The sequence below is a fragment of the Thermobia domestica genome, chromosome 15, assembly GCF_964235325.1.
Source record: "Thermobia domestica chromosome 15, izTheDome1.hap1.1, whole genome shotgun sequence".
Lineage (NCBI taxonomy): Eukaryota > Metazoa > Arthropoda > Insecta > Zygentoma > Lepismatidae > Thermobia > Thermobia domestica.
In genome coordinates this window covers 72,904,530-72,930,134 of record NC_137468.1, presented here as the reverse complement: position 1 = coordinate 72,930,134, position 25,605 = coordinate 72,904,530, and the positions used below count along the sequence as shown (strand labels likewise).

General features: G+C 33.1%; 1 protein-coding gene across 1 annotated transcript in view; it reads right to left on the bottom strand.

Moving 5' to 3' along the window:
- LOC145671082 (neuronal acetylcholine receptor subunit alpha-10-like) overlaps positions 1 to 25,605 on the bottom strand; it is a 1,484,349-nt gene that overhangs the window by 1,098,851 nt on the left and 359,893 nt on the right. Inside the window, exon 2 of the mRNA XM_081739825.1 lies at positions 3,533 to 3,626. Within this exon, the coding sequence (XP_081595951.1) occupies positions 3,533 to 3,608 (76 nt within the window). The 5' untranslated portion in view covers positions 3,609 to 3,626. The remainder of the gene's footprint in view (positions 1 to 3,532; positions 3,627 to 25,605) is intronic.

Here is a 25,605-nt window from a genome sequence, read left to right as displayed (position 1 = left end):
CAGGCGCACACCCAGAAATTGTTGCTGGGGCGTGTTCATGCTTTGGGGGGGAGGGGTCCAATACTACGAGCTACTACGTCTATGTAATATTCAACGGGTATTATTCTACACCTGAAGAGACGATAAGTAATTGTAAAATACTTCCAACCTATTTTTCACAAAAAGTGATATAACTAGATTGTTTTTATAAGAGAAAGAGTACAGATAAAGTGTAAAATCAATACTCATGCTACATCAATCACTTCCCTGTTAGACAATTATAGTTTTATTAAGAAAGTGTACAGATGTATGTTGAGTTAGGAAGTTTTGGGAGTCTCCGGGTCAGATGGAACCACTATGGATGCGCCCCTGACCCCAGTCAAATGAAGGAGACCAATGAGAGCTTTCAGTTCGGGCAGATCTAAATCTTTAGCATGTCTTTTTAGGAAAATTCTTTTCTGCATTCACCAATCCAAATATACTGGTATACTGAACAATCTTCACAAGAACATAGTCTGGACAAAACAAATTCCAGGATTCTAGTGAAGTTTCAATTACTTTGACGAATAGATTCCGGTATGGTACTGTTTCTTTTTCTGTCCCTCCTTCTACTTGCGTTTTTTTTTTTTTTTTTTTTTTTTTTTTTTTTAAGGAGTTCCATTTAGTTTTATAGTCTTTTCCAACGTGTTAATAATGTTGAGTTGATTTTGAGTTTAACGTCCCTTACAGCAGCGAATGAAATGGGACCTATTGATTAACGTAGAATCCGAACTACGTATATGAGCTCCCGCCGGCAATCGAACGCCAAAAGTGCGTACGCTAACCGCTTAGCCATAAAGGAGCTCGTGTTGATAATTTGTGTGTGTGTGTATGTGTGTCAAAGCATTTTTGGTCAGTCACCAGACTTTTCAATGTCAATGTTATGATCCCTTTGTCCCAAATTATCTTAATATTCCTCATCGTGATCTTCATCCAACGTACTGTCTATCAAATGTTCATGCAACAGTCTTTTCCTCGTAAAGTCTCTCACTCTCTTCAGACTCATTTATGGATATGTTCCTTTTCAACACTAATAAATTTACATTTATTTTCTTTTCTCTCTCGTTCGAGTTTTGCCAATTTAAGTCACTAAAATAATTAAAAGGAGCTTTCTGACTAACACGCTCAGGAAGAAAGGCTACGCATTGTTGTGACGCGGGAAGTCACACAGCATGAAAAGAACTAAAACCAAACAATACAGCTCTCTAATTGTCGCAAAGGCAGTCAATTATTTTTATTTGATATGGGAGGGGCTAGAAGAGGGTACGAAGAACAAAGTCACGGCTGATCAGAAGCCTGGCGCGTTTCCGACTGACTTTATTAGTTTATATTCTTGTAAAGTAACATCAATTACTTCATCACTTTCTATTCCGCCATGGAAGAAGAGAGTTTCATAGTACTAGAGGCTTGCCTATATCGACAAATGGAGACATGGAATGTAAAAGAAAGAGTGGAGAGGGAGTTGGTATTGTTTGTAGCGGGCAATGCTCTTTGTGAACTTTTCCTAGGCAAGTACTAAATATAGCTATATCATGTATTTGAGTATTAACTTTTCTTTTTGAAAACTTGTTTTAAAATACCAAAATCACTATAATAATATGTAAAATATAGGCCAAGACTAGGGGTGTCAAAAAGTCACTTTTGGGAGAAAATTTTGCCTTGGTCTGCACCTCTGATTAACCAAGTGTTTATTTTACACCAGTATTATGCTTATTAAATATGTTACTTTGTGTTTCACTGTGCTAACATCTTTCGTAGAAAGGCCAATTGAATTGGAAATATCTTGCGAAGAAATTGTCTTTTTATATCGCATAAAGGAAAAGATGGAAGGAAAATTAGGAGTATGAAGAAGAAGAACACAACTGATTTATGATTTTTTTTAAATAGAAGAAAATATTGGTAATTAAGAGAGAAAGCTGAAGATCGAGAAAAGTGGAAGAAACATTTCCAGATTCGAATCTTAGAAAAACTCAGTAGTCCAATAATAATAATAATAATAATAATAATAATAATAATAAATGGCACCACCCAAACGTGATCGAAAATTATGGGTTTATTTTTTTATTTATTAGTATTTAGTGAACATTGCACTTTAACACACAAAAAATCAACATGAAATTAGTGCGAACATGCAATCATATATGATCCATAGCTTCTAAATCAGAGGTCTTCAATTCATCAGACATTGCGGGCCACATTAACGATTTCGAAGACACTCGTGGGGCAGGGCACTAAGATATTCTGGGTTTAGGGTTGTCCAAGAGACAAGAGAGAATTTTCGTGATGATATCCGAGGCGAGACAGAGCTCTTCCAAAAATAAACATATAGATTTTTCTTAACAAGAAAGCCGGAACACTTGATTGGTTGGCAACCCTAACTGCGGTACTTTCATCTATTTTTAATTGGTTTTCGTTTAGGCCACAGGCAATGCGTTCTAGATCCTTGGCTAAATGAAACGAAATCTTATTATTTTTACATCCGATGATTATGCTCTGTAGGATAAGAGAAATGAATGATTAATGTAAGTGAATTGTTATGATATAATTGGAATAATACGAATGTAGGAGGAGACTTAAGGACCGGGAGCAAACCCACGAATATGATATTGCCTATTGCAAATTGGCATAGTTTCAAAGTGAATCAGGCCTCCTTCACTCCTGAGGTGAAAGCTCTACCACTGATCTACCTTGTTCCCTGAATAACACGTTCTAATTGAGACGCGATAGCCAATCATAAACTGTCACTTCCAGCCGGGGAGGGATCTATCCAGAAAGTGGGGTGCCTAGGCCCTCAGTTTTTTGGGTGACAAAAATAATTTAAGTTTATTTATTTATATATATATTTAAGGTTTAATCAAACTCATGATATTACTTTCATAGTCTGGGTTCTAGTAACCCCCCAGTTTTTACCTTTTACCACTGCTACCAGCTGAAGAACAAATTCAATGAAAAGTAAAACTTGGTTTGGCATCACAAGCATATTCAACAAATTGTTCGTTGGTTGTGAAATGTGAAAGGAAATATCCATACATAAATTACCCAAACATTGACCCTAGCTGCCCTTACTTACGCAGAAAGATACAAAAGGAAATAAACGTAATATGTTATAAATATGTGAGTTGGCTCATTTTTGTTATACTAGCCTTCTAATTAAAGGGAAACACAAGAATTTTCAGAAAAGAGAAAACTCTTTTCGACCGACGCACGTTAATTATGCTATGTTTGCACTTTGTTAAACAGTATATATCCTACAGCATTAACTATTTGTAATATAACGCCCGTTCCTCATGAACCTTAGATATAATTTACCGCTGTGTACTAACCATAATGTTGTCTACAGAAAGTTTTGTCCTATTACACCGTAGTAAAAGCAATAAACGGTTTTGTTCTTGTTTTCAAGAAAAATATGCTGATATCAAATTAAACTTTACTTACACTATATATATACTTTTATCGCACAACGTTCTAATTAGGAGACTGTTTATACAAACACGTAATAATTAACTTGACTTACCCGAAATCTGTGAAGCGAACAACAGAATTTGTAGAGGCAGCACTAACACAAGTTTTACTCCAGGGAAAGACAACATCGTGCTTCATGTCTCAGTCTGCAAAGAAAGAAGGAAAAAGACGTTGTTATTAAAGAGAGACGGAGAAAATTGTAAGGCGAATGTGAGAATTAAAATAAAACAGAATTTCCTGAACATTTATTTGAGTCTTGTGTTTGATATTTTATGTTTCTTGTTCTTAGAAACTACCGAAGTTATGAACATAGCCTGAACCGTGTCTTCCTGTTTCGCCGAATGCCTTTGGCTACTAAATTATCGAACACGTGGGCAGGCGGCCATGTTCGGCGAATCAGGAATTTCTGTTTTGGCCGAATCCTGCTTGGCCGAAAACTAGTTAAAGGGAATTTATGTTCAGAAGGAGATTTTTTCTTAGCAATGTCTAAATTTTTTTGTAGCTTGATTTGTACGGTGTTGCCAATTTTCATGAAGGGTTAGGTTGATTGAGGGAACAAAACACTTCATTTAGTGTTAAGCGTAGAAAATATTTTATTTTACTTTCTACAAAATTTTAAATTAAAGGTAAGAACTTTTGATTAATTGTAATTCCTTTTTAACCGAATTTAAGACGGCGAGAAAAGAAAGAGGGACCAATAATGACTTTATTATTCGATATAATTTTGGTACTTCCTTGACAAGATAAAAGGATTGTGTTTTTAAGAATATTCTTATGATTGCCGACCACGAGAATTGAAGCTTTCAAGGTTCTGCAAGGGCGCAAAATTAATCTCAGAAGAATGAAATGTATACTTTTTCTAATGCATAAAATTAATCCTCATTGTAGTGGACTAGCAGATAAACATAATTATTATTGATAATTTTTAACTTAATCCTGCTTTAACTAACAAATTTAATAAAATAAACGAATCTTTCTCCCAGCACATAGTAAAGTAGATAAAAGGGTGAACCCAAAAAAATGGTACAGAAATGTACAGAAAATTTACATTTTCAGTTCATTTCTTAGATATCAAAAAGGAAGTTCTGAAAAAAAAGCGATGCATATATTGCAGCTATTTCTTAAATATGGCGTGCATTTTATATAGGTATAAGGAACATTTCTTTACAGCACTACTTTACTGCAGAAACCCTCATATCAGAAATTTAGTGAAAAATTCTACGTAATTTTTCTGTTCGTCATCCTCTAGAAAATATGTTTGTTAGCCAGCAAGATCGAATGATAAATTTCAAAATGGCGGAAGTTGAAACTTTTCAAAATTGGTTAATTTTTGCAATTGTTAACCTATTCCGCAATCTATATACAAAAAATGAAACTGACTATGTTTGTAAGTTAATGAATAGAACCACCCGACTGATCTCGATCAAATTTGCAACATAAATGCGTTTTGGACCTGGGATGGTTTTTATCATTTCACTTCGAAGACGCAACTTGGGGATATATAAAAATGGTCGATATTAGTGTCGAATCCATAGTTTTTGGGGTTGGTGAGATCCACAGTGACACTTTCCATGTCGTTTAAATCCAAATTCAGCCCCACAACTTGGGGAAGAGGGAGATATACAAACAATATGACCAATATTAGTATCTAATCCATAGTTTTCGGGGTCGCTGAGATGAACAGTAACACTTCCAATGCCATTTAAATTCACAATCATCCCCCATTACTACTCCTAAGGGCGGATGGTAATAGGTAAAAATCATTGACAATTACTGATATTAGTTTCAAATTAATCGTTTTTGGTTTCCCTGAGTTGATTGGTGATAATTTTGGTACATTTTATGTCCAAAATAAAACTATTCTCCCCATGCAAAGAACGGGTTATTAACTAAATCAAACTTAGTGTGCGTTAAAATCATCATGATTCTGCAAAATCTTTTAATATTCCAACTATTTTAAAGAAATATATTTCTTTCTGGCGGCTTTGTGTTAAAAGATTTAATGGAAATTAACGGAAATATCTACAGTCAGGGGTGTCCACAAAGGGGGAACATGACACCAATGGTGTCATTAACATTTCATTGGGCATTGTTTTAATTTAAAATAATTAAAATTGCCTCATTTCACGCAGACAAACAAAACGAAAAACTAGTTACCAAGGCAATTACTACATTATTGTACCAAAAAGCGAAAATGGTTAGCCTCCAGCAAATCTAAAGATGAGGCTTTCTGCGTGCATTGCATGCTATGCATCACCAAAAAATCAGACCGTATGATCTACAACGAGATACAAAGGATGAATAGAAAAGAATGCTTCTAGAGATATAGAGGTCCACGAAGTATCACAACGGCATTTCGAATGTCAAATTGCAAGAATACAATGGTTAGCAGGAAATCGAATTGATTCAAGTCTTATGGTGCAAAATAATGAACATGTAAATCATTGAAAAGTAATGAAGGTTATTACTAATTGTTTTAAATACTTAAACGAGGAAATGCTGCTGGCGTTTCGTAAGATGGACTGTTTGACCGGAAAATTAATGAAACTATTTTGACTCTTTGCAAACCATAATCCAGATGCTCGAGTCTATTGTGAAAATATACATGAGTCTAGACGAAAATATAGGAAGATGGGCTCCAACCTTTTAAGCTACTGAAACATTTTTGACCTCATAGATGCTATCAGCAAGCTTGTTGTCTCTACTACTGCACAATATATTTTTTCCTCAAAATACTACTCTATCATTGTGGACTTTACATATGACGCGAGTGAAAAAGAAGCAACTGCAGTCTTAATTCGCTACGTGCAACACTCTTGCAATGCAAATTTAGAAGCAAAATCGGTGGAGCATTTGTTATCGGTTTTCACAAGTGGAGACACAATTGGTATCTAGTCGTGTAATTAATTCTTAAAAACATCTTAACATCAATCTCCAAGACATGATTGGTCAAAGCATGGACGGAGGTGGTACATGAGTTGTATTTGTGGTGTTACGCGCACAGGTTTGCCTTAGTTCTAAAACAATCCGTAGATGTTTGTGCAGAAATAAAGAATATGTTTTCCTTAATACAAGGAGCTATATGTTTCCTTTTCTGATCATTTCCGGCAATCCAAACTTACAGACAACTTAGAGAAGTCTGAAGAAAACACGAACAGAAGAAAGAGATTGAAAAGAGTGGATACTACTAGTGGACAAATAAAAACGATGCTCTAAGAACTGTGTTATCCTGTTTTGATGTGATCAAACAAATTCTTTTTGAACTGAGTACAGACAAAGTTTCATATGGCGATACTATAGCTACTTGCTCAAAGAACTTATTATGATATCTCTAATAAGATATTTAAAGTTCTTAACCTTGTGGTGATTTGTCTTTAAGGCACAAAAGTTGATTATAGAGTAAATTATTCAGTGATTGATGGAATAAAAAAGAGGCTTATTTCACTAATGAATGATGAATCGTGGAGTAATATATGTTCAGAGATTTGTTGAAAAATATTAAGCTTTAAAATAAAAGATTCTGCTTCCAAAAGGGAACCTTGTCCGTTACAATTGTCAAGAAATCGTGTCATATAAACCAAAAGTAAAAAATGTTCTACAACTATGAACAGTGGCTCAATGGTAGAGCGTTCACCTCTAAGGCATCGGTCCCGGGTTCAAACCCTGCTCCCGCCAAGTGAACTTCTATGGTGGACAAACACCGTGTGCATGGGTTTTCTCGGTGTTCTCCCATTTTCTCCCACTATTTCATTCCACCATTTCATTCATTTCTCATCATCACCGTCTCCTTTAGCCTAGCCGACATAACTGTGGGATGTAAAACAAAGATTTCATTTTTCATTTCAAATATGTTCATTCTACCGGGAGACCACACCATAACGTATCAAGACCAAATTTTAAACTTAAAGTTCTTACAAGATTCCTAGAGGCATTTCTTGAATATTTTTACTACCACTCAAAATAAGGGCAATTTACTGAAGGGTGAAAATTAAACTTTACGAATTTCTTAAAAACTGTTCTAGCGATTTCGTTAATATTTCATAAACCAATGTTCTGAACATTTTTCTAGGAAAAATCCAAAAGTAGTAGTTTATAATTGAGGCTGAGTTTTGCGGACTATTTTTCTCAAAAATGACTCAGATGATTCTCTTGAAATGTCATTAATATCCTTTAATAAGAACTTAACAATATGGCATAATTCATTTCCACTGAAAGGGTATTGAGTTTTTTTTATTTTTTTTTTTTAAATACGACTCATATAATTTTGTTCGTGTGACATTAATAACTCTACAACGTTGCGCAAATCAATTGTTACATAAATGTTTACAAGGGAAGCTTCCCTTTTATTATTAATATTATTTACTATATTCTCAAATACAACCCATGCGATTTTGTTGATATTTCATAGACAAATGTTTCATAAATAATCGTAATACATGATTAGTCATTTCTCAAGAAAAAACGATAATTTACTTTTGAGGCTAAGTTTACATCTAACAAAGGTTTTCCGAAAACATAATTTTGTTGGAATTTCATAAATAAATACTTCAGTAATAACTGCAGAATAACGTGCTCTGGTTTAGAAATTTAGAGTGAGAAAGTTCAGTACCTTTTGTACCTTTGGTTTACACACACAAAGCCAAAGTCAAGCAAATCGTCTTCCTAAGATAATTTTTTTCTTTTCCTATGAATATTTTATTGGCACTTATCCTATAACCTGTGATTCTTGTTTTGTTCTGTGTCAAAAGTCATGTTTCAATTGCGAATAATAATAATAATAATAATAATAATAATAATAATAATAATAATAATAATAATAATAATGTGTAATATACCGTATATATGATGTACCCTATGCATGGTGAGTTATTAATGCTTCCACATTCTAAAGCAGGACCACTCGGTTAGTTTTTAGTATGTAGAAGTTCGCCACCCCGAATAAGCCTTAGGCTCCCTCAGGAAAAACTTGCTGGCTACACTCCTGCACGTTTTTTCAGGTTTTCATAACATTCCGCGAATTATCCAAGAGTTTTTACCAGTAAACTGAACTCCTTAAGTTTCCCAGGAATTGCAAGTTTTCCAAGTCGGTGGGACTCTGTTTGTATATTATAAAGTTCTGCTTTGGCAGGAGTAGGTAGAGCATAGGTAGAGCAAATTACAGTCCGGAATAGTTTCCCACTACCGGTTTTTATTATAAAATCGTCTATAAACAGTATTTTACAGAAATACTACAATAACGTAACTTTTCTGATATAAGGTAGAAAAAGGTGACCCAAGCCCGAGTAGAATGGAGCAGGATCTACACAGAGCTCCGAAGCAAGCTAAGCTCGGTAATATGGACACTCCAGGTGACGCTGCTGTTTCCTCATCGTCATGTTACTGGTGATCTCCGTTGACAATATATTTTATCTAGTATCGAACCAAATTATTATACTTCCTGTATTTTTTTGGATCCCATATTCTTTTGAAGTCACAACAATCCCTTCAACCATGTTAAGCAATTATAAACTCTAGTAAAGACACTAATGGGTATCACACGAAACTTACATTTATGAATTAACCTACGCTGATAGTTTAGGCAGTCAGTAAAAACACTTGTGAATAATTCAATAGACAACGACAATACTCTAGGCTTGTTCATACCCGCTCAGACCCCAAGTGTGTTATGTTTGAACCTCATCAATATTCTTGAAGCTTAACCGAAAGAATTTCAAACACAAAATTTACCTTCTTTAACCTCAAAGAATTCCAACCTCAGCAAATATATAAATCTGTTCATGTATGGAATATGAATATCCATTGTTAAAGTCGCCCTTACTCGAAAGTTGTAAACGGATTGACACGGATTGACGGTCGAGATAAATGCTTTAGCGATCTATCGCAAAGAAAACATAATTTAAAAATTCACTTCCGTTCAAGTGTTATCGCGTGGAGTAACGGACGTACCTATGTATGTAGAAACATTACATTATACTGATCGATGTAACATTATATTGTAATAATAGACGTAATATTATGATAACGGACGCAATATTGTAATAACAGACGTAATATAATAACAGACGTAATATATAATAAAGGACGTAATACTATATTGGTATGGTATAAGGTTAGTACATAATAAAGTAAGTAGTAATATTACAATATACTAACGGACTACCGACGTATGTAGCAATATAATATTAACGTTCTTAATATTGTAATAACAGTCGTAACATTATAATAACGCACGTAATTTTAAAATAAAGGACGTAACATTGTATTGTAATAATGTATATAGTAACATTACACTTTCCTAACGGACTACCTAAGTATAAAATAGAATTAAAATAAAAGCTCAACTTACGTAATCCTAATAAAACAAACTTTGAAATAGACTGTGGCTACTAACTTCTTTGGTTTATATATTCTGACAACCGTATAAAAGTAGTGCAGAAAACTATTCACATCTGCCCTCTGTAACGATTGCAAAATCGTTACATTTTTTGTTAATAGTTTCATTATGGAAATTACTTTTTTTTTCTTTTTTTAAAAAAGTAAGAAGTTTACTGTTTTTGTTTTTGAAGAATTATTTTGTTATGCGTTGTTGGATTGAAATGAGAGTACTTTCATTGTAAAGAGCATGAAAAAAGCTTTAAAATGATATATATATGTTTATATGTTAGCTTGGTTATTCTTGTAATACGGCAGAGAATCAATTCTTTTTTTTTTTTTTTTTTTTAAATTACACAACCACTTCAGTTAGCGCAGGGGTCTGGAGTGACGTATGTAATGAGTTGGGCGCTGCGCAGTAGCGAGAGTCTTGCTCCTATATATGGCATTCTGATCCGCTGCGCCTCATAACTGTATTGTAGTTTATTGAGCCAACACGGGTTGGACTCAAGAAATAGACATCATTACTTCGCGCCGAAAATTGTTCTTTTTAGAAAACGTGGTCGAGAGTTCGTTATAGCTGTGCCTCGTTTAAACTTGTGAAGTGTGTCTTAATTACAACTGTGATTCTAAAACTTAGTGTTAAATTACTAAGAGTTTTAGAAATATAAAATTAAATTGTGTCTAAATAAGTTCTGTAAAGCTAAATAAGTTAAAAGTGAAAAAGTTACTTGTGTTTTTAGTGTGTGAAGTTGTGTTCAAGGAAGACGTATCTTGCAAGTGAATGAAATTAATAAGGTCTAAATTTCCTCTTAATAATACTTCCGTAGTCAAAACCTTTTAAAAGCTAAAAACTACGTTAAATTCCTAACGCTGCTTTGTGAGAGACGGAACACGTGTATTACGTCATCGAGTCTAGTGCGTGTCTTGCTTTCGTTGTGCCACAGAAGGTCGAGTAAGAAATTTAACTGGGTAACTTTAAATGGGGGAAGAAAAATAAAACGTTAAATCAAGTATTAAAATTCCACTTTTAAATTGCATACTCGCGTAGTAACTAATATAAGAAGGATTTCCATAACTTCTTTTCATTCATTATTAAACTTAGTCGGTAATTAATGGTAATTAAAAATCCTAATTACTTTTAATTTCGTTCTATTTAATTTTAAAATTTAAAACAGTCTCTAATAACGTGTTTAAAGTTTTGAAGAACTAAAATAAAATATAAATTGGTATTTCCTGCTGTGGAAATAGGTTAACTAATTTACAGTGCTGTTAATGAAAACGTCACTAATTACCTAATTCATTAATTAACTGCTGTTAAACGAATATATTGCTATTTTAGTTCTCTTGGAATTCTCGGCTAGGTTTCAAACGTAAAATTGAAGTAAAACGAATAATTTTGATTAAATCTAGAACATACTTTCCGACCGAATAAATTTTTTGCTTAATTTTTAAATGCTTGAAATATTCGCGTGCACTGTACTGTATGGAATTGTATTGTAAGGAACAGTCTCTAAACCCAAGAGGATCTGGAGTTGAGAAATGGTAACTACCTCTGCTATACTGTCACTATTATTTCCTGCTGTATTACGGTAAGTGTGAAGTAGTAATGCTAGTTAAAAGTATTGTAGTTAGTTAAATAGTTTTATAGTAGTAAAAGCACTGCGTACATTCCTTAACTAAGAATTACTGAGAGAATTAAAGAGAGAAATAGTTCAAAGGTTAATTTTTAATAAATATACGAGGCTACTTCGAAAGTCACGATATCTTTTTGTTACAGCTGGATTAAATTGATTGACGTGGTTGTTACCTTGCTGTTTATGAATTATAGAATTCAATTTAGCGTTTAATATTTAATGAATTGAGAGTTTTGATTGTGTTATCTTCATTTAAAATCTAATTACTGTAAATGATCTCTGCCTTGCAAAAATTAACTGTAGTTGTTAGAGTAAAGGTTTTTCAAGTAAAATTTTGAACACCTCCTTCGAAATTAAGAACCTATTAAGAATTTGTTTAATTGTTATAACTGCTCTGAAGGAATCTGAATTGCATTAAATATTTTAAATTAACACTTCTGGAATTTCATTAAATAAAATCTGTAATTCTAATCACCCACCTTCACTCAGTTTAGGGATTAAGATTGTGTGCTGGTGTGAATGGTACCTAGTTGTTATTTACTTGCTATAATAATACCTTTTTTACAGGATTTGTCCAATCAGGTGTGGTTAAGTCACTCGGGGTCACATTTAGTTTCCTTTTTAACTATTTCAGCTAATAGATGCAGGAAACATTCTGACCGCGATACCGAGAATTGTGACAAAAAAGATAAACTACAATACAGTTATAAATTTTGGTTTCGGTGATTCAAAACTTAGCCTGTAGATTAAGTCTATTGTAAGGTCACCGACCATTGTAAATAGAATTACAGTAACTGTGAATATTTTCATGATTGAAGTGAGACCGGATTTACGAAGTTAAGGATTTAAAAGTTAAGGTGTGTAGGATCTTTCATTGTGGGAGTCATTTCCGTAATTTTGATTGGGGGATAGGATTTTTAGGTCCTAAATTAATATTAATCTCCGCGTTTGCCTTTTTGAAGTTATTGTTGGTTAAACACAGTTCAGTTGATGATTGCATTTATATTTTTGCTAAAAATTTGGTTTGCTTATATAGAGTTTGAAAATTTCAGAGAAATTACTTGGAATTTATTAAAAATTATTAGAGTTAGATCCTTTGAGAAACAGTTTGAAGTTTCATAGCTCCATTAATAATAAAAACACGAGTGACTTGCAACTACACAAGCTGTCAGCTGTGGATGCTTTCTATTTACAATTGTTGTTAAATAAAGTGAAATTTAATAAAAATTGTCAACCTTTATTTGTACTGGCTTACGTGCTAGAGATTGAATGAATGAGTTTGATTGTAGAAGTAGTTGTAGTGTAGCTAAATTGGAGTATTTATATATTGTAATAATTGAATTTATTTCTGTGTTACTACTCCCTTATTTAAATTGTACTGTGTGTTTAATTTACATTTTGTTTATTTATTTTGGTTTAAACATGGAATTTGACAATCGATCTGTTGTTTCAAATGCTACTTCAGTTATTATTGAAGATCCTATGATAGAAGTAGTTGAAGTTTCTGACATGTCGACTCAGTTTTTACAGGAGAATATTGTAGCGCCACCTAGGTTCGAAAATGATATTGTTTACCAACTAAGCGATGAATTGGATAAACTGAAAATAGAAAATGGGGGTAATAGTAAAGGCGCAAACAGGTGCTTTGCAGGATTAGGTGCTTCTAGTAAATTACCGCAAAATTCTGAACCTTTTAGTCGAGTTGTCGATTCTCATCGCTATGCGAATAGAAATTTTACAGTACAACCTAACTTTATTGATAAATATCTTAGTCATAGAAGCGAACAGGCGGTAAGGTTTGAGCCTGGTAGGTCGTTAGAAGTTAGTCATCAAGAACCATCTGTTGAAGGTCATGATTTAGGTAATCCTAATATACCAGTGGCGTTTAGTGGTTTAGGAGTAAATGATCATTGTCACATGCCAGATCAGAATCAACATTTAAATAAGAAGGAAATAAAATTTGATAATTTAAATCAAGAAAGTCAGGGAAATGATAGAAAATTTTTTGTTCCGCCTCCTCCTTTGTATTATAAGGGTGCTATCCCTAAGGTAAGAGACGTTAGGTCTCAAATGAAGTCTAGTGGTCACAATATTTGTAAAAACGACTTTGAAATAGAAACCGAAGTAAAACAAAGGGTACTTAACCAACAAAATTCAGGGAACCTTGAACAACCGCCTCAGTATGTAGATAGAGTGGGAGCTCAAGTGTTTGATGGTATTCCTAATACGTATAGACATAGTCACGAATCAGTAAGGTCTCGATATTGTGAACCTCCTAGAGCCTTTATGCCTTTAAACACATACAGTATTCCTGAGAGATTTCCGGTAGTAACAAATTGTGGGGATAATTGGAAATCTTTTGATCCTTTAATTGATAAGTATGTTTTCAATAAGATTAGTGTTCTTATTGACACTAAACTTAGTTCTTTGAAAAAGATTGATGGTAATGATAGTTTTCAAGTATTTGAATTGATGTTTATTTTAAACGATCTTGTTTTAAATTACAATTTCCCTTTAAGAATGATTTTGTATGCAGTTTCTGTTAAAACTTCAGGGTTGTTGTATACAGAAATAATGAATAGTCTTACATTAAATAAAACTTGGCCCGAATTAAGGATGACTTTGTTGAATAAATTTATTTCTTTAAATGTTAGGGGATATTTAATAGGAGTTAAAGTATATAGGCCAATGAAACCTAGTGAACATGTGATGCAATTTATAGATGACGTGTATAATTCAGCCAAGGTCTTAAATGTAGGGTCAAGCGAGTTTGAAATCTTGGAAATTATCATTCATGGTTTGAATCCTGTGTATAGGTATAAATGTTTTTCAGATAGGATTCCACGAAACCTTACTGAAATGAAAAATATAATTGAGCAACTTGATTTGTACAAAAGATCAAAAAGGGAATACTTAGAAATTAATTCATCTAAAAACAGAAACTTAAAAACTTGTTTTGTTGCAAATGAAGATCAGGAGGTAAGGGTGGCCAGTAGTGGTCCATCAGCTGAGAATGCTTATAAAGGCAATAGATTTAAGCTTAATTGTCCTAATGGAGGGAATAGGTTTAAGGATACCATGAATTATAGATCTAATAATAATTCTAAAAAAGTTTCTGAAAATAATTTTTCAAATAATGTCAATAAGAAAAACTTTGAATCTGAACAGGGTATAACATGTGTAAGTGGTAATAATGTGAGGTTGTACTCAGGTAAGTCAAACCAACTCAGTCCCAACACAGGAAGTCCTGGGAAATCCATAAATGACAAAAAGTGTGTAAATGCTTCTCCTACGTACAGAGTGCCTTCTAGTGGAGATAATTGTTCTGCAACCTTTGTGATTGGGTCCATTAGTGATAAGAGACTTCCTCTTTGTATTGACAGCGGAAGTTCTGTAAATTTAGCATCGTCGACTCTAATTAATCAAATTAGTCATCTGATTAAGAGGCAACGATCGATTCCGTCGATGAAAATGAACTCAATGATGTGTTCTAATGTGACAGAACCTAGAGAAGTCACTGTGGACTTAAACTTAGGTGGATTCAGATTTGAAGTGGACTTCGTGGTGATAGCTTCATTACCCTGTGATGCTATCTTGGGTACTCCGTTTTTGCGTTCAACTGGTGCCATGCTTGACGTACTTGGAAATAAACTTTATTTTCGTAACCAAAGAAGATACGTTCCTCTTAGATCGATGGAGACTTTAAAGAATTTCTTTGAAGTAGATGGCATCAATGGTTCGAGCGGCTTGAAGGATGAGGGTCTGAAGCCTGTTTGTATTTATCTACATGGCTTCCGTCGTCGTAACAACTTCATCCCTTCCGTTCCTTCAGTGGTGCCTGGTGCTAGGGAGATTGGAATCCAGTGTGAACCAGTTCCTAATTTGGACTATCCGGAACCTGAAGATACAATAGTTAACACTTTTCCAACATCAGTTTCTGGTCTTGTGGATCAACTTGGACGTGTCAATGGACTTCGTGATCAAACTAGAAAGAAGCAAATATCTAAAATCGTATTAGCAACTGGTGAAGTGTACGCCGATAAGGATGGAGTGTTAGAACTGGTAGATTCAGGTGAAACCAAAAATGCTAACGAGTGGAGTGAATCCTTTGAAGAAGAATTTAGTGAAAGATTTAAGAAGTTAAAACAACAACTTGGACTGGAATCTTCGAGTGACATAATAGTTTGTGAGAAACCACCACTTGAAGAAACTGAAATTAACTTGGATAATAAAGAACTTCATGAACCTGAGGATGAATCTCCTATTGGTAGTTCTTCGGAAGATGATAGTGATTATTGGATTGATCCAGATATAGAGTCATTTGTGCGATCTCTCAAACAGGATTTTCCTGATGTTGTGAGTGAGAAGGTGGGCTGCCTCAAAGATTTTAAATGTAAATTGTACCTTCGGGAACAAAAATATTTTAGAGAAAAACCTTTTCCCATACCCAGGGAAAAGAGACAAATTTTTGAGAATGTTATTAAAGAATTAGTTGAACAAGATGTGTTAGTTGAAACTGATCATTCAAATTTTGGTAGCACATGTTTCATTGTGAAAAACCGAGATGGTTCATACCGCTTAGTTGCCAACTTTGTAAAATTAAATAGTATGTTGTCAGATTATGCTTTTCCGACACCTCACATGGAAGAATGTTTAAGTAACTTATCTGGGTGCCCCTATATATCATTGTGTGACCTAAAGAAGGCTTATTTTCAGCTGGAGCTTGATGAAGCGAGTCGAGATTTAACTACGATAGTCACTCCGATTGGAACCTTCCAATATAAGAAGCTCCCAGCTGGAATTAAGGTTGGAAGTAGTGTTTTATCTAAATGTATGAAAGATGTACTTGGTGACCTTGAACTGTATGGTGTTCATGTATACTTTGATGACATTTTAATCGCAAATAGGGATAAGGAGTCACATAAAAAGGCGATTAGAATGGTGTTAAATAGGTTTAGAGAATATGGTTTGACTATATCTCCTGATAAGAGTTTTTTCTTTAAAAAGAGGATTAAATATTTAGGTTTTATAGTCGATGGGGATAATATCACCATGGATCCTAAAAGAGTTGAGTCTATTCTTAATCTTCCACCTCCTAAGACCAGAAAGGCTGTGCAGCGATTCTGTGGAGTAGTTAATTTTTATTCAAGGTTTATACCAGGATTTCAAGAAATTATAGGTCCTATATCTGAGTTAAGATCTATTAAAAAGAAGTTTGAGTGGGGGGAAGCCCAAAATAACGCCTTTTTAGAAATAAAAAGAATTTTCTCAGAAGAGCTTATTCTAAAAACACCTGATCTTTCAAAGAGATTCGTAGTTCACGTCGATGGGTCCTCGCGAGGCTTAGGAGGCGTGATTTCACAGAAAAATGATAAAGGTGACTTAATTCCTGTGGGTTTCTTTTCGAAGAAACTAAGTGAGACCGACCGGCATAGATCAATCTACGAGATTGAATTTTTAAGTCTAGTTAAAACTATAGTAAGATTCAAACATTTTTTGTTTAATGAGTTTGATTTGTATACTGATAACAAGGCCTTAAGCTGGATAATTAATAACTCTAAAAGACTATTAAAGTACGGCTCACTTATAGAACAACTTTCTCAGTTCTCATTTAAAATCCACCATTTAAAAACTAATGAGAATAAAGTAGCAGATTTCCTTTCTAGGCAGTATGATATGTTTAATTTTGACAATAGTGTTAAAGTCAAAGAAGGTAATGATAAATCATATTTAGTTTTGACAAATCTTTGGAAATTACCTTTTCTAAGTGAACCATTGATCGAATTACAACGTAAAGATCCTGAAATAAATGAGTTAATCGGTAAGGTAGAAGGTGGTGAAAATAGTAATGAGTATCAAATCAAACATGGGTTTTTGTTAAAAAAGACTAGGGCAAAGAACAATGAGTGGAAAATCGTTGTTCCAAAAGATCTTAGAAGAAGTCTGGTCGAATACTACCATTTAGAATATCTTACAGGTGGTCATTCTGGAATATATAAAACCTTACGTAAAATTATGAAGAGATTTACATTTGATGGTTTAGTAGAGTACGTAAAGGAATTTGTTAGGTCTTGTCCAGAATGTCAAAAGGCTAAACCCTTAAACACTAAAAAATATGGTAGACTAGGGTCTCATGTAAATAATAGAATAAATTCAAACTGGATGATTGATACTGTTGGGCCTTTACCTTCTTCTGAAGGGTATACTTATCTTCTAATAGCAGTGGATAATTGCTCAAGATATTGTATGCTTGAAAAACTAAGGAGATTATCTTCTAAAATAATTTGTGACAAATTGTATGATTTGTTCTCCCGTTACGGTTTTGTAGAATCAATATCTAGTGATAACGCCTCAGTATTTACATCTGAGTATTTTCAGGGATTTGTGTATAGTTTGGGTATTAAGCATATAAAACTGAGTCCTTACCATCCGGAGGCAAATATTGCTGAAAGGTTCATAAAAACTCTGAAATACTCTTTGAAATCTTACTTTGCTGAAAGACAAAACAAATGGAGTAAGGTTATTCGAGAGCTCCAGTTTAATATTAATTTGTGTGAGCATGAAGGATTAAAAGCTGTACCTTCAGAATTATTTTTTGGTAGAGAGTTAAATAGTCCATTAGAGATCAAATGGAAAGTTATGGATGCTGATCTTAAAGGTCTGAATAGTCAAGATCTTTGGAAAAATGCAATGGATAACATGGTAAAATCTTGGGAAAAACGTCGTAAACTATTTGAAGGTAAACGAAAGGATGTAAATTTGGTAGTAGATGATCTTGTGTTAGTTAAAAACCACGAAAAATCATCTCTGAAAGATAAAGTAACTAAGAGTTTAACGTATCATTGAATTGGTCCATTCAAAATTGTGAAATTCTTAACTTACAACTCCGTGTTATTAGAAGATGTAAACAATTCTAATAATACTAAAAGAGCTCATGTAAGTGATATTAAAAAATACTTTGTGAGAAGGAATGGAGCAAACACCAACTGAACAAATGAAAATGAGAATCCTACACATGTAGAGTTAAACTAGAAGAAATTAAACTTTCATTAGTGATGTAAGGTTAGAATAAGAAAATTTAGATTTAAGTTAAGTTTAGAAGTAGGTTAAGGTAGGAACTAATATGTCATGTAGATTTAAGATATGATCATAGTCGTTTCATGTTCATTTTTTCATGTTCATTTAAATTTCATTTGTAAATCATGCATTAGGGTAAATTTATATCATTTATGGTGTTAATAATTGAAATGTGTTACATCTGAAATAATATAATATTCTACATGTGAAAGGGAAAAACTCGAAGATCTTTTTCTCATTTTGAAATTAAATCCTTTGTTACCTTACAGGACTAACATCTTGTAATTGCCTGAATTTAACGTTTCTATTTATATTTGTAGATTGCCTTTTGTTTTCCTTGCATTGATGTATTTTTATGGAAACATGTCAAAATGGTCAACGAATCCTGTAGAATGGCATATGGTCTCGAATGGAACCAAAGCTGTTACCTTGGAAGTTTGGAAATCTCTTATCTGGCTGGCTGTTCTTAAACCCAGACATGGAAAATTGGTCTACATTTGAGTGGAATGTTTCATCAATCTGAAATGGAAATTCTACAGAAATGACAAAAATTTCAGAAAGGACATTTTGAGAGAATTTCGTTAAATGGAATGATAAAATGAAATATTAAAATGAAAATTGTATATTGTATATAAAATTTTTTTTCCTTAAAATTTTATATTTAACAAGGAGGTGGTGTTTGTAACGATTGCAAAATCGTTACATTTTTTGTTAATAGTTTCATTATGGAAATTACTTTTTTTTTCTTTTTTTAAAAAAGTAAGAAGTTTACTGTTTTTGTTTTTGAAGAATTATTTTGTTATGCGTTGTTGGATTGAAATGAGAGTACTTTCATTGTAAAGAGCATGAAAAAAGCTTTAAAATGATATATATATGTTTATATGTTAGCTTGGTTATTCTTGTAATACGGCAGAGAATCAATTCTTTTTTTTTTTTTTTTTTAAATTACACAACCACTTCAGTTAGCGCAGGGGTCTGGAGTGACGTATGTAATGAGTTGGGCGCTGCGCAGTAGCGAGAGTCTTGCTCCTATATATGGCATTCTGATCCGCTGCGCCTCATAACTGTATTGTAGTTTATTGAGCCAACACGGGTTGGACTCAAGAAATAGACATCATTACTTCGCGCCGAAAATTGTTCTTTTTAGAAAACGTGGTCGAGAGTTCGTTATAGCTGTGCCTCGTTTAAACTTGTGAAGTGTGTCTTAATTACAACTGTGATTCTAAAACTTAGTGTTAAATTACTAAGAGTTTTAGAAATATAAAATTAAATTGTGTCTAAATAAGTTCTGTAAAGCTAAATAAGTTAAAAGTGAAAAAGTTACTTGTGTTTTTAGTGTGTGAAGTTGTGTTAAAGGAAGACGTATCTTGCAAGTGAATGAAATTAATAAGGTCTAAATTTCCTCTTAATAATACTTCCGTAGTCAAAACCTTTTAAAAGCTAAAAACTACGTTAAATTCCTAACGCTGCTTTGTGAGAGACGGAACACGTGTATTACGTCATCGAGTCTAGTGCGTGTCTTGCTTTCGTTGTGCCACAGAAGGTCGAGTAAGAAATTTAACTGGGTAACTTTAAATGGGGGAAGAAAAATAAAACGTTAAATCAAGTATTAAAATTCCACTTTTAAATTGCATACTCGCGTAGTAACTAATATAAGAAGGATTTCCATAACTTCTTTTCATTCATTATTAAACTTTGTCGGTAATTAATGGTAATTAAAAATCCTAATTACTTTTAATTTCGTTCTATTTAATTTTAAAATTTAAAACAGTCTCTAATAACGTGTTTAAAGTTTTGAAGAACTAAAATAAAATATAAATTGGTATTTCCTGCTGTGGAAATAGGTTAACTAATTTACAGTGCTGTTAATGAAAACGTCACTAATTACCTAATTCATTAATTAACTGCTGTTAAACGAATATATTGCTATTTTAGTTCTCTTGGAATTCTCGGCTAGGTTTCAAACGTAAAATTGAAGTAAAACGAATAATTTTGATTAAATCTAGAACATACTTTCCGACCGAATAAATTTTTTGCTTAATTTTTAAATGCTTGAAATATTCGCGTGCACTGTACTGTATGGAATTGTATTGTAAGGAACAGTCTCTAAACCCAAGAGGATCTGGAGTTGAGAAATGGTAACTACCTCTGCTATACTGTCACTATTATTTCCTGCTGTATTACGGTAAGTGTGAAGTAGTAATGCTAGTTAAAAGTATTGTAGTTAGTTAAATAGTTTTATAGTAGTAAAAGCACTGCGTACATTCCTTAACTAAGAATTACTGAGAGAATTAAAGAGAGAAATAGTTCAAAGGTTAATTTTTAATAAATATACGAGGCTACTTCGAAAGTCACGATATCTTTTTGTTACAGCTGGATTAAATTGATTGACGTGGTTGTTACCTTGCTGTTTATGAATTATAGAATTCAATTTAGCGTTTAATATTTAATGAATTGAGAGTTTTGATTGTGTTATCTTCATTTAAAATCTAATTACTGTAAATGATCTCTGCCTTGCAAAAATTAACTGTAGTTGTTAGAGTAAAGGTTTTTCAAGTAAAATTTTGAACACCTCCTTCGAAATTAAGAACCTATTAAGAATTTGTTTAATTGTTATAACTGCTCTGAAGGAATCTGAATTGCATTAAATATTTTAAATTAACACTTCTGGAATTTCATTAAATAAAATCTGTAATTCTAATCACCCACCTTCACTCAGTTTAGGGATTAAGATTGTGTGCTGGTGTGAATGGTACCTAGTTGTTATTTACTTGCTATAATAATACCTTTTTTACAGGATTTGTCCAATCAGGTGTGGTTAAGTCACTCGGGGTCACATTTAGTTTCCTTTTTAACTATTTCAGCTAATAGATGCAGGAAACATTCTGACCGCGATACCGAGAATTGTGACACCTCTCAATATCCTCTTCGTCTCATAAATGCACGTAAATACAACATCAGCAATTCTACAAAACACACAACTCATCAGTTACGTAGAACGTATTATTTGAAGATATAGACTTAATACGTTTGATCCTTATAAATCCCACTTGAAGAAGTGCTTCTCACCAAACAAGTTTTTGTGAACAAATATCCACTAACATTTGCCCAGACAAACTAATTTTGAAGCTCAGTCGCTCCTATTGAGGCAGAGAGAACGAATAGAAGTTTGCAGCGTAGGATATTCTCCTCTGCTCATAGTTAATGGCTGTAAGAACTACTTCTGGTGGCAAACTTCATCATGAACATTGCACGGCTTATGAGAACATTTTGGTTCGTAATAACCACAGACAGCACACTTCATTCGTTATAATATTAAGCTAAGGTTATATATAGATGGATATCTTTAGGAATATCCTAAGAGAAATGCTTCTCTCACGTTCAAAACCTGCACTTAACGTGCACTAAAATGTTATGTATTATCCGATATTTTGAAACTTTGTAACGTCTAAGAAGATATTATATATTGTTTATAAGTCAAAAATACTGTACTAATCACTAGCAACAGTGGCGTATTTAGGGAGGGGGCTTCCGGGCTTAAGCCCCCCCCCGAAATCTTACTTACTATAGTAAAGTATATGAAATATCTTGCAGAATTTTCACATTTTCAGGCAAAGCCCTCCCCGAAAGTTAGCAAAGCCCCCCGAAAAAAATCGTAAATACGCCACTGACTAGCAAATACTAAATTATATTATATTATATTATATTATTATTATTATTATTATTATTATTATTATTATTATTATTATTATTATTATTATTATTATTATAAATGTACGTGGCATACGTGAAAATGTAGATTACATGCGTAAATCCTGTAATTTTTGGACTTAAAATACAATCATATTTAACACCCTGCAATAAACGTATAGCTGAAAACGTATGTTTTACGTACTTTCCGTATAAGTATTCTGTATAATTATACGTAATTTCCGTATGAAACAAAGAAATGTATATAGGTGGTCAGGATCCTACATACAAATAGACGTGATGTATATAACATATAGCTGACGTATGTAATATTAGGAAGACTATTAGACATCCTGAAGCGGCATGATGTAGCATCTAACTCGAAAAGGGTAGTACGTATGTAGCATATTGATAACGTAAGCTCCGTATAGATTTCCGTAGTAAACATATGGATTCCGTATATTTGTACAATATACCGCTGTACAGATAACGAATTTTTCTCAGTGTATAATGGCCATGATATTGCATCAAACAATATAAATTATAATACTATAAGACTATGTAAATGCTAATAGTATAGTACTATATGTTTTTAGATAGTGTTATCTAAGTATCGGCAAGTGAAATAGAATATTCCTGTTGACTGGCACAGTCTGTCTCTAAATTGATCCTATCTTATTCTTAAAGGCTTCGTGGTTTCATTCTTTATGCAGGATGTTTCAAATGAAACTCTCAGTACTTACAAAACAATCGAGTTGGAGACAAACCAATGAAACGAAAAGTAAAATAGGAAATTACGTGGGCACCTAAAATTGAGGGTTCTGTCTGCTTCACATGCCTTTCTGTCATGGGGTCCTAAGAGATCTGTCGACAATTTTAAATGGGAAAGTATGTTCTAATCCCTTACGTCATTGAAAAGTTGACGAAGAAATAAAGCTTTGTCGAATATTTTTTATATAGAATGTTATGCAACCAACAATTCAATGTTGTATAACGGGTTGCCTGTTGGCCAGTTTTAGAGTTTAAAATTTTTAGAGAACTCACGTCAGTAAACGCAAACTTTGACTTCAAACAAATCCTCACCAAACTGTTTTTCTGGAAGGCCTTTGGATTTCATTTTCTCAGCATATCTTGAAAAGTACTCTTAATTTGAGATGTGTCTTTTAAAGGTTATAAAATTGTGTAATTTTTTTTTTATTTATTTATTTTTTTTTTTTTGTAATTATGGCGTAAATTTTTATTGACCTCACATCGCCTCCAAAGGCACAAGTCGAATGAAAGGCTCTGGCCTTTAAAAGTTGTTGCGTCAGGAGTTTTTTTTTCTTTTAAAAGTTCAAATTGAATTTAACATGTTCAACTAATTTTTGTTGAACTCTTAAAATTTTCATGAAGCATGTCACGTGGCAAGCTTCCATTTAGGCGATCCTGCATTCAGTGATAATTTTGACGCTTATACTAATAACGATAATGTTTGCTTTGAGCAGAGCTAACTCCCAGTTCTCGTTAAGCCACTGACGACAAGTAAATTGCTGTGTGGTAGGGGAATGATAGTTCATCAAGGTTAGTCACATTTTTCCATTACTTACTTCCATATCTCCTATATTTTCTTTCCTTTTCTTTCTTTCTTTCTTTATTCATATACGTCAATGGTTCTTGTTACGTAAGAACACCAGACAAGTGATAAAGTAAGAAATTTGACAGCAGATGGAATGTGCTTATCCATCTCGTCATGTATAAAAAAAATAGCGTCGGTGGAGGCTGTCAGTCTCTCAGGGATGTCAGGAATCGTTTCCTTCACTCAAAAAGATAACGTCTATCTTGACATTATAGTCACACGCTCACACTCGCACACGCTCCCGCGAGCGTAGACAGAAAGAAAGAAAGAAAGAAAGAAAGAAAGAAAGAAAGAGGATGTTAGAAGTTGATACGTTATGTAGGTGTCGATTTCCTTTCAAATGTCATTTTTTGTGTGTGTGTGTGTGGAAATATCGAAATATACGCATATATCTGTAAGTTGTCAATGCACTAAGTGATTTGGAACACGTAAAATATAATCGATTTAGTACTGAGTTCACTAACATAACTCGAATTTTGCTCTAATTCGGCCTTTATTATTTTTTATTATTATTATTATTATTATTATTATTATTATTATTATTATTATTATTATTATTATTATTATTATTATTATTATTATTATTTGAAGATTTACTTTCTTTTTAATGCCCTCTTTCGCACCCACAGAATTTTAATGCATATGGTAACTGAAAAGATTAAGAATGGTATATAATATATAACTAATCTGATGAAATCTTGTGTAGGGTTTGAGATAACGCTTATGGGAAGGAGTAAGTTCTTAAAAAAAAAAAACATGTCTGTATAATGCCTACTTTTCTTGATATAATCGTAACATTGGCATCAGAAATGGAACATATTGAAAGAAAGCAGAATCCATTTCGGTATTAGTGTACTCGAGGGAAGGATTGAGCTGAGTCACCGCCTTGTCTACACCTGTGCTACTACCGTAATTAACCATCTCATTTACCTAACTAGATGCATACAGTTGCGATTGGAATGCCATACTACCGTCTAACAGTGTCTGAGAGTGATATTGTCTTTTATTCGATCGTTTTACATTTTTGCATTTCTTTTCATTCGTATATAAAGTAGAAGTCAAACTAATTCAAGTTCCTAAGACATTTTTGTTTTCTTATGAATTATTAACACTAATAATAATAATTATTTTCTTATGAATTATTTAAAAACTGTTCATAATAAATCATGAGCAGTTTATTAGCACATTTCCTACGATCTGCTATTTTAATTTTGCACATTGTCAATACCTACATTTCAACTACAAATATAATAATAATAATAATAATAATAATAATAATAATAATAATAATAATAATAATAATAATAATAATAATAATAATGTAGTCTATGCATGGTAATGAAATGAAATCTTTAAGTTTTAGGTCTGACGGTTATGCCCACTAGGCTAAAGGAGACGGTGATGATGAAAAATGAATTAAATGGTGGAATGAAAAAAGTGGGAGGGAATGGGAGAAACCAGACAAAATCCACGCGCACGGAGTTTGTCCACCACAAAGTTCACTTGGCTCGAGGTAAAATCGAACGAAAGACCCCATACACCAGAGGTGAACATTCTACCACTGAGCCACCGCGGCCTTCTATATGTTATTAATAGGGCCCGGATAATTATTAAATTACATATTTTTGTAGGGGTTATATTTTTATACCAAATCAGTGTAATAATGCCATTTGTGACCCATAGTGCCTAAAAACACCCATTTGAAAGTACATATATTTACATATTTTACACTTA